At 60.9% G+C, this 10,305-nt stretch overlaps 1 protein-coding gene across 2 annotated transcripts in view; it reads right to left on the reverse strand.

Annotated features, from left to right (window-relative positions):
- The window catches only part of MGAT5B (alpha-1,6-mannosylglycoprotein 6-beta-N-acetylglucosaminyltransferase B), a 76,006-nt gene extending 67,413 nt beyond the window's left edge, over positions 1–8,593 (reverse strand). The window contains exons 1-2 of one of the 2 annotated variants that reach the window (XM_023651945.2): positions 8,389–8,593; positions 4,423–4,535 (exon numbers count right to left, since the gene is read on the reverse strand). In XM_023651945.2, coding sequence (XP_023507713.1) covers positions 4,423–4,535; positions 8,389–8,456 — 181 coding nt within the window. In that variant the 5' untranslated portion in view covers positions 8,457–8,593. The remainder of the gene's footprint in view (positions 1–4,422; positions 4,536–8,388) is intronic. The other variant, XM_070225949.1, reaches the window with a different exon arrangement.
- Between the last annotated feature and the right edge of the window lie 1,712 nt (positions 8,594–10,305).

Consider the following 10,305-nt stretch of genomic DNA (forward strand, 5'->3'; position numbering starts at 1 on the left):
CCTCCTTGCGTGACGCGCTATTGGAGGCCACCATCAGCCCCGGGACTGTCAGCAGTGCCGGCTCTGGATGTGACTTGCCCTGAGGCGCCTCACCGCTCTTGGTGTCAGCTAAATCAAAATGTATTTAATGTGAGGCCCCAGCAACACATCTCAGAACTCACACATGTTCCCTCCATATTTCCATATAAATGAGGAAAGCTAGGAGGGAGAGAGACAAATTTACATTGTATCTCCTCACATTTACCACCCGGGGCCGTCCCCTCCCCAGACGCTCTGTGTTTCTCTGTCTCTCCTGTTCTCCCTTGACTGCTTTTCTTGTCTCCACCCCCACCCTTTACCGCTGGTTCCTGGAAAGTGAACAAGCCCCCACCTGGCCAGGTAAGAGAGACCTCCCCGGCACTTGAGATGAGGGCTGTGAGTTGGTATTTGCGCAGCTGGAGCGATGAGCACATCTGTCTCTTTGCACACGACCACGGCAGAAACCAGCTGAGACTGTCGGAGCTCTGGGCTTAGGGCAGTGGAGGAGGCAAGGGCAGGGCCTGGGCCGTGGCCCACCCATCCATCGCCAGCCTCTCAAAGGAAGAACCCCAGAGTTTCTTAGCACCAAGTTCCAGGGCCAGAGACCGCCACAGAGCAAGGAAATGTTTCTCTGGTATTCCCCAAGTTCAAATCCTGGCCAGGGGCTGGGTCTGCCAGGGCCAGGCCATGGGGGAACCTCAGAGCAGACATAGGCAGCTGAACCGAGGACCTCCAGCCTGCAGACCTGTCCCCAGAGATGGCCTCCAACCTCTACTTCTTCAAGACAAGACAGAAAGCCAGGAACAGCCACATGCGCTCTAGGGAACCTGCAGCAACGCTGGGAAGGCGGCCTCAGACACAGCTGCACGTCCCCTGTCGTTAGGAGGGAAGCAAGGCCCTCCCAGGACAAGAGAGGCTGGGAGGAGGAAGGAGTGGGCTGGGAAGGGAGCGAGGGCTGCCTGGTGAGGGAGCGCGCAAACCCCCCCCCCCCCCCCCCCCCGGGGCCAAGCCAGGCCCAACGACAACAAAGAGGATTAGGTTAGACCTCCGCCGAGTTACGATTCTCTCCCTCAGCCTCCTTCTCCCTGAATCTTAAGATGAATGTACAGAATACAGAGTGGGAAGTCTGCCACATTTTCATCCCCGTAATAGAGACTTTATCCTGACATATAGACCAGCCCAGAGGGGAACTCGGAGCCTCCCCAGGGAGACCACCGTCCAGAAGAGGCTGTGTCGGTCTGTCTGTCACCCCTTTTAGAAAACCCTTCTTCTCCTGCCCCTCCCTGGCCCCGGCCACGTGGGAAGCCACTTTCCTCGCATGCACGCTTGATCGGCAAGGGGAGGAGAAACGGTTTCTTCCATTTGTGCTCACTGTTTTCTTGGCCAATGCAAGGATTTTCATTCCTAAATGGTGGTGCCTTGTGGGTTTCCTTTCCCTGATTGTGTCCTGCGGATGCACAGACCCCAGGAATAAACGCTATCTGACAACCGAACCCCCGCCCGTGACCCCCAGTACCCTCCCAGGCCCCTCCACAGCTGCCCCTCCCGGCCTCAATCCTTCACTCGGGCAGCTCCTGGGTAGAAAAGCCGGAGACGCCTGGGTGCTCTGCGGGGCTGCCCCAGCCTCAGCATGGGGGTGTCACTTCAAGGGGGCAACTCTTGCAGGATCAGGATTTTAAGCCCACAGTGTAAACTTGGGCCTCTTCCAGGTCCCTGCCTTGGGTCTCTCCAAGCAAATCAACCTAATCCCAAGGCATGAAAGGAAGTGGGGGGACGAAGAGAGCCGGGACCCGAACCAAAGCAGGGTGAGTTCCGCCTCCTGTCCTCTCCTCCTTCCGGCCTTCGGTTCTGTATTCCAGGCACTTAGCTTCCAACAGAGAGCCCTGGGAATCATGAAGACTTTGACTCGGATAAACTTGGCCTGAGAACTAATGTCACAACACGTAGGAGACCCGGCAACTCGACTCCTGGGCCGACCCAACAGAAATGCCCACACGTGTCCCCAAAGACAAGCACTAGAATGTTCTCAGCAGCACTGGCCACGAAAGCCCCAAACTGGAAACAATCGAACGTCCGCCAATGGGAGAGTGGATAACCAGGCACCGTGGTGCGGTCACACGGTGGAGTGCTACACAGCAGTGAAAGCAAATGTCTACACCGCACACCCAAGATGGAAGACGCTCACACATGTGGTACCGAGAGAAAGGCACACACCAAGAACACCCGCTATGTGATTCCATCCGCACAACGTCCAAACATCAGGCAAAACGCCCCCGTGATGTCAGCCGTCAGGGTCCTGACGTCCTGGGGACGAAGCGACTGGGAGGCAGCACGGGGCACTACTGGGAGCTGATGGTGTTATTTCTTGATCTGGGTTGCAGGCTACATGGACGTGTTCAGTCTGTGGATATTATACTTCAATATCCAAGCGCATGTGCACACACGCACGCGCACACACACACATACAGGTAGACACAAATGCCTCTAGAGTAATTGCATGATCTTGGGGAATCCTCCCCGCTCAATGGCTCTGCCCAGCCCTAACACACAAGATTGGAGCTGGACCCCTGCGTCCTCTAGCAGGCACGACTGCACAGGGAAGAGTGGGGCAGGGCTCCCAGAAGTCCCTGTTCTCTGGGCCACTGGGCCCACCCCCGCCAGGATGGGACCGCCAACTCCCTCAGGAGCAGAAGAGCTAGATCTCAGCCACACACCTCTCCTCCCCCTGTGCCTGATTCCCATCTCTTGGATCCCTGACCTTTCCGGAGGTCCAGTTTCCTCCAGCCCCTTGTAGCAGCCCAGCCAGCCAGACAGGCCCCCTTTCCAGGGGTGGCACCCAGGTAGCTTGAGCATCACTCTCTACACCCCATCTCCCCACGCTCCAGCCCCCTCACCACCAATCCCCCACCCATGATGCCCAGTGTCCTTCCCCAGGCTCCCTCCCAAGGGCATCTTCACGACTGCCCCATCCTCTTCCAGCCTCAATCCTCAGGCGTCTCCTGTGTAGAAATCCCCGCACCTCCTTGGTCCTCTTTCCTAAACATCCTTTTCTGTAGAGCCCCCCTTTCAGACTCACCCACCCTGTAAATACTTAGGGAGCCTGTGCTATTTGCCAGAGGTTGCGCAAGACCCTTCACACACGTTATCTTTTCGCTCCTCACGACAATCCTGGGGGGAACGTCGGTGTTATTGGTCCCAGTTATCAGAGGAGAAAACGGAAGCTCAGAAAGACTGAGGAATCTCTGCGAGTCAGAGATGGGATAAATTAATTTGCATTCAGGCTTGAATGACTAAGAAATGTGAAATTCCTGCCGGGGGCTTTTGCAAGTTTAAAGAAGTACACATTCAACCAAAGGAAAGAATCTAATGAAGAGACACCAGATGGCATGAGGAGTGCCCCTCAGATCACCCGCCCTAGGTGACAACCTGCTCTATTGAGGGTATATTCTTCGTTGGGAAAGGGAAGCCAGAAGGCTGAGCCCTGGGCGTTCGAGAAGGTGGGCTTCAGAGAGAGGCTTCCCTGGGGGGGCAGGGGCAAGCCCACAGAGCCAGCCCCCTGAACAGTTCTGGAAACCTCATTTGCATCAGTTTCCCCACTATGCTCCTGCTTCCCACTGCTGACCAGAAGAGCCCCCAACACACTGAGCAGGCCTCTGTCATGTTCTTCACCCTCTCTGAGCAGGATGAGAGGGTGGCAGGACCCAGGTGCAAGGGGAGTCCCCCAGGTCATCACCCCGTCCACCCCCGCGCCCTGAGAGCTCACCAGCCCCACCCCTGAAGGTGCCATTGCTTTCCTTCCCTGAGGGTGGGTCAGTGCCTTGGCCAATGGCACACAGCTGGCAGATGATGCCCCACAGAACAAGCCAGTCCACCTGGTCCCCAAAGCTGAGCTCTGAACCTCCACTTCCCTGCTTTCAAAGTACCACGTGGGCAAGGAATGCTGAAGGTCCAGGCCGTGTCCGAAGAGCTCAGAGACAAGACACGTGAGCCCACGGCCAGGCCTGCCCTCTGCCCCCTGCTCTGGCCGCAGCCCAGGCAAAAGGCACAGAATATGTGTCTCAAAGAGACAGGTGTCAAATTCAGAGACTCCACACACACTAAAGAAGCAACAGAGGCCGCCTCTTCTGGTGCCCAGGAAACCCCAGCCCAGAGGCCCTTCCCTGGCCTGACAATCCAGGCCAGAGGAAGCCTGATGACCACTGCCAAGACCGAAGCCGAAGCAGCGTGCAAGGTCACGCAGCCCAAGTCAAGGCCCCTCTCTGCTCACACAGCCACCAATGAGGTGATCGGATGCCTGGGACAGGACCCCAGAAAGCGCTGTGCGGTGCCAGGCTCACAGGCCTCCCCCTCCTCATCCCCAGGCACCTGCATCTGTTTCTCACCCTCCTTTCCCCACCAAGATACCTTCTGTGCGGATGGTGAAGGGGGAGTCCCCTGGGCGCCGGGCCGAGAACTGGCCTCCCAGAGACGTCATCAGGAAGCAGAGTGAGAAGAAGCCGATGCCCAGCACGAAAAGCCTGCAGAGAGAAAACGGGTGGTCAGGGCGGCCAGCGGCATACGCCCCATCCAGTAAGGGCTCCGTAGAACGAATGAGTGAAGAAGGGATGGATGGATGGGACATGCAAGATCAGGGGGCCGAGCTCCCAGGCCAGGAAGTCTCTCATCGCCACAAGATAAGGAGAACTTGACTCCAAGGAAGTGGCCACGAGCCACACACAAAACCCCGAGGGACAACCATGCACATATAGTGTAAGGCCTCCAGAAAGAGGCTGGCTCATTTACAGCAGCGGTCCTCAAAGTGTGGTCCCCAGACCAGCAGCATCAGCATCAACTTGGAATTGTTAGAAATGCAAATTTTGGGGTCCTAACCCCAGACCGAATGACACACTCTGGGGGTGGAGCAAGCAATGTGTTTTAACACATCTCCAGATAATCCTGATACTTGTTAAAGTTTGAAGGCCGCTGGTAGAGAGGGAAACAGCAGGACCTGACGCCAGCCAGAGGGTAGGTAATTGGCCCAGGAGAAACCCACCTGGATCCCATCAATCACCCGGGCCCCACTCTGCACTTGTGCACACAGGCCTTCCGGCAGCAATCAGTCACGAGCTTACTTGAACACATCCTTATCATGTGCAAGGGGGGTGGCATGTGCCCTCTGTCATTACCAGATGGCAACATCTAGAAGGGTAGGGCCACGTGGCCGCTTTCTGTGCCCAGACCCTCCCTAACCCACATCTTCACCAGACAGGCACACAGTAGGTTGTCAGCCTGCAGCAGAGACTGGCCAGAGTGAGCCAACACCTGTGTCTGGGGTGTCACACGGTGTGTGTGTTGTCACACTGGTCAGGAGAGCTGTCCAAAACTCTTATTAATTCCTTCAACACATAGTTATTGATTATCTACCAGTGCCAGGCACTAGGGCAGCCCCAGGGGGACAGCGGGGGACACACCCTCAAGTCCAGCCCAGGCTCCTGCTGCTTCCACACTGGATCCTGGGCCCCAAGCAGGAGACCTGAGCTCACCAGCACAGCCCTGGGGCTGCCAGAGGTGGCGGCTGCTCTGGGCCCTTGACTCTATCAGAGGACTAGATGAGCTGGCAGAGGCGAAAGGGGAGCCCCCCCCCGCCCCCCCGAGTCAGAGTGAGGAACCTCAGCCCATGTGGAGCCAGGCTCACCACAGGGAGCCCCGCAAGTCATGCCAGAGAATTCCAGCCCTCCCACCTCCACCCCCAATTCTCAAACGCCACATTTGTTTGTATCTCTATGCAAGACTTGTTTTATGCATTTTAATCTTCATTATTTGAAACTGGCAGAGCAGTATTTAATTAAAATTTGGTCCATTAAAGAAAACACATAATTGCGGAAGAAAATAAAAGCAGGACAAAATTCCCAACCCATATTTAAAGTAAGCTGTTAGAAATTAAATCGGAGAGGGGGCAGAACCCAGAGGCAGAGAGGGCACTGGGGGCTTCCCCCAGGGGGTGACAGGGAGGACAGGCGATAGGGCGCCGAAGAGCCCCTCACTGAACTCCGCCCAGCCGAGGGGTGGGCCAGGGCCCTGGGATTCCTGAGCTGAAGTCAGGCTGGTCTCAGGACAGCAGCCAGAGGGCCAGCATAGGAGCAGGAGGCTCGCACATCCAGGGAAATCCTGGGGCCATCAGCTGTTTGTCCTCCCAGCCTGAGGACAAGGATGAACCCCTCAAGTTTCTTGTCCCTCTCTCCCCCCGCCCTCTTCCCCAGCTATAGGGCTGTATTTAGAGCTGGCGATTTGGGCTGCCAGGATCCAAAGACCTGCTATGAGAAAGGCATCTAAGCCTTTAGCCCAGGATCTGAAGCCCCCAACACACCTCAGCTGCATCCCTCTCTGCCAGACCCCAATCCTGGGGCCTTTTACAGTAGATTCAAATTAAAAAATGATGTCACTCACGCATGTACCCACTCAAGCTAGCTTCCAGGAGCAGCTACAGAATAAGATCCCTGCCAGAGGCTCTGGGAAAACCCGAGGGAACAGGGCCCCCAGCCTGCCCTTGGGATTAACAAACAAGGATGATGTGGCTGGAGGCCATGCCGACCCATCTGAAGGGGATGGGATATGAAAACTCCACTGGTGGCTGTGGGTCTCTGGGCAGCCTAGAGCGACCCTGAGGGGAAGTTACATAACTTGGGGGGGGGGGGAGGGGAACCTGTGCAAACCCATCTCAGAATCCTGCCGTCCGTCAGATAAGAGCCAGTCAGGTAAGAGCGCCATGGCCCCCAGAGGGAAGCCAGGCAGGGGAGCTGGCGCTGTCCGTGGTGCTGGAGTCCGGCCGCCGCCTTCCGCTGCGCCAGGAAATGTCCAGCCAAAGCTGGGGTCAGCGGCTGGGCTTCCTGTGGCCTGGAGGGCTCAGCCGACAAGGGGTGGGAGAGGTGGGGCGAGGACCCTTCCAACGGTCCAGGTCAGGCCAGGGATTTGAGAATTTCCCTGGAGGAGCAAGGCCCTTTCCAGAGATGCCCAATCACCCGCCCAAGGCCCTACTCTTGGGACCCCCAGCTCTGGGATCCTCCTGCACCCTCCGGGCAGCGCTGGCCCAGCATGACCCGGGCCATCCAGGCGGCTGTCTCCTCAACTCCGCACAACAGGCCCAGCCCATCCAGGGGCTAGACTGGCTGGGGAGGCCAGAGCCACGTGCGCCATGGTCTCGCCCACCTCCCGCCCTCCTCCGAGCCCAGAGTGAGTCCAGCGGGGGCCTGAGAGGGGCAGGGGCTCTGGCCATAGGGCTGGGGGCAAGGAGCTCAAAGCCAGCCCCTCCCGCAGCCCAAGCCTAGGTAGCCTCCGCCTGTCCAGTTCCTGCCCTCTCGGGCTCTGTCCTGAGCCCGGACCCCACCTGTGGCCGAGCCCACGGTGCAGCCCCCCCGCCCCCGGCCCCGTCGCTCCCTCGGCGCCCTCCGCCTCCCAGTCCCTGGGCAAAATGGCACCCGCTGGGCACCCATCGCTTAGCGCCCATTCCCCAACCCAGGCTGAAGGCCAGGCTCCGTGGGCTCTTGGGAGGGGAGGGAGCTGCCCCGGAACCGCCGGGGTCTGGAGTCCTGGGGTGGAACCAGCAGAGCCCGGTCAGCCCCGCGCGGCCATAGCCCTGCCTGGTCTTGGCTGCCCAAGGTTGTGTGTGGGGGGGGGTCTTTGCCTCCACGCTCCCGCCAGTGGTGCTGTCTCCCACGCCCTTCTCCCCCCTGCAGTGCCGCCCCTGCCCCCGCCTCTCCACTGCCGCGATGGGGGGTCAAATCCCCAGCAGAGGCTGTCCTTGCCCCAACCTCGGAGCCCCTCCCGTTGAAGACAGGCCCGCACCCCGCCGCGAGAAGGGGAGTGCGCGCCAAAGGCGTGGGGGGGGGGGGGGGCAGGGGGGGCGGAGGGGGCGGGGGGAGGGAAGGGGATGGCACAGGCGGAGGGGCTGGGCCGGCCGACAGGGGCTCGACGGGCCCGCGGGGTGGGGGTGCAGCCCGGCACAGCGCGCTAACTTCGCCGCTGGGGTGGAGGGGCGGTCCGCGAGCGGGCAAGGACCCCGAGGGTCAGGGAAGGAGCGCCCTGGCTGGGGCAACTTCGCGGGCCCAGGACCGCAACCTGAGTGCCTTCTGCCCCCATTCCCCCCGTCGCACCCCGAGCCTCTCCTAGACCAACTCAGGACGCGTCTCAGAATTACACAGCCCTCCACACCTGAACCGGAACCCCAGCTCCATCCCTTTCCCCAGCCCCACTGGCCCTGACTCAGGGTGGAAGGAAGAACCGCCCCCTCTGCCACCGGGACAGACACCCTCGCGAAGTCCGGCCTCGCCCACCCCTACCCCGCGCCCCTCGGGGAAAAAAGACCTCCCCGCGCTGAACGGGAGACAACTTTACCGGAAGGGTCTCAGGGTGACCAGGCATCTTCTGACCATTATCTTCCCATCGGGGTTGACTGTGACCATTGTTCAAAGTTGTCTGGGCGAGGAGCCGCGGGCGAGGCCGGACGCGCCGTCCCGGGCCCTGCTCCGAGCGAGGCGGGGGGCGCGGGGGCTCGGGGCTTCGCTGCTCGGGCCGCGGCCCGCGGGGTCGGCGTGGCCTCGGCGGGCAGCGGAGGGGAGCGGCGCGGCTGCCGGAGGGCGGCGAGGGCGCCCGGCCGGGCCGTCTCTGCGTCTCCGCCCTCCCGCTTCACATTTTGGGGGCCGGGAGGCGGCGCGCCCCCAGACCGCCGGCCGCGCGTCTGCCTGCTCGGGCTCGCTCGCTGGGCGGGACGGCGCCGCGGCGCGTAGACGGGCTCCCCGCCGCGGGCGCCCTCATCCCCGGGCCCGCGCCCTCGGTGCCGGCTAGAGGCGGACCCGGGCCCGCGCCCCGGCTGCCCGCGCCTCCGGGCCGCGCCGCTCCCCGGCCCCGCGCCGCGCCGCGCTCATGGCTCCCGGGGGCGCGTCCTGCGCCCGCCCTGCCGCCCGCTCGCTCGGCTGCCCGCGCTCGGTGTCCGGCGTCCGGCCCGCGCCGCGCTACACCCGGAGGCGCCGCATTGTTTCCTCGGAGGAGGCGGCCCAACCGGCTGGGGCGACCCGGGAGCGGCCGCCGCGCTTCCTCGGCGCGCCGGCGCCACCTCGTGGCCGCAGCCCAGCAGTGCGCCCTCCCGGCCCGGGGAGGGGCGCGGGGGGCGGGGCGCGGGGGGCGGGCGGGAGAGGGTCCCTCTGCCTCCCTGCAGCCAGGCGACTTCCCGGGGCCCTGCTTTCGTTCGTTCGGAAGCATCCTGGGCGCCACCAGCCCCGAGGACTGAGGGTTGCTTCGGCTCCTGCAGAGCACAGAGGAGGTCGGTGTTGGGAGGAGACCCACTCCCTTCCGCCCAGTGCCAGGGCTGTCTCGCGGTCGGCTGCCTCTGCCAACCATTGTGGGCTTCTGCACCGGTCCCTTCATACCCGCTCTGATTTGGCTTTGCAACCCTCACCCATCCTCTGGTCTCTCTGGTCAGAAACTGCCACGGCTCCCCTTTGCTTACCGATCTGAGTTCAAACTCGGCATGAGGCGCTCAGGCTCTTCCCCTGAGCCCAGAAGCAGGCTCATGCTGTGTAGTCCTGGGTTCTAGTCTCGGGTCCTCCATTAACCAGTGGGTGACCCCTGCAAGTCACAGGAGGCTCCCGGCCTCGGTTTCTCCACGATGACATGAGAGTGCCCAGATGCTCTATAAAGCACGTATGTGCCCCCACCCTGCCTCCTCTTTTTGACTTTGGGGATGTGTTTGCCATTGTGGAGATAGGTTAGGGCTCCTGTACGCACACTGAGCCAGCGCAGCTCCCAGAGCCAGGCCTGGATTTGAGAACTTTTGGAGACCAGACCTTGGTCAGGTACAGACATGGAAGCCCCTGGGTGGGATGAGCCCAAGGCCTCGGGCCGTGTGCAAAATGACCTGGGTGAGCCTGAGGGTCTTTCCATCCCAGACAGCGATTCTGCAGCCTGGCTTAGGAGAAGAGAAAACCTTTACTCCTCTCCTCCTGCCCTGGCCCCATCCAACCACGGCCCCCACTCCCAGCCCCTTTGCTGCCCGCCAAGCCCACTTCCCGGCCCCTCTTCTGAGCCACTTCTCACCGGCAGTGACTCACGCTCCTGCTTTTCCTGCTCCTTCTTCATCAAAATTCACCTGTCCTGCGTTCCATTATCTCATCGCCTTGCTCTCTGCTAATGTGAAAACCGATGATGAATTGGTGTTGGCGGATTAATGTGTTGCTCCAGCTAGGTAACAAATTTGCATCGAACAAGGACATGCTGACCGTGCCTTCGTGCAGAAGAGTGGCAAATGGTGGCAGG

The sequence above is a fragment of the Equus caballus genome, chromosome 11 (genome assembly GCF_041296265.1).
Source record: "Equus caballus isolate H_3958 breed thoroughbred chromosome 11, TB-T2T, whole genome shotgun sequence".
Taxonomy (NCBI): domain Eukaryota; kingdom Metazoa; phylum Chordata; class Mammalia; order Perissodactyla; family Equidae; genus Equus; species Equus caballus.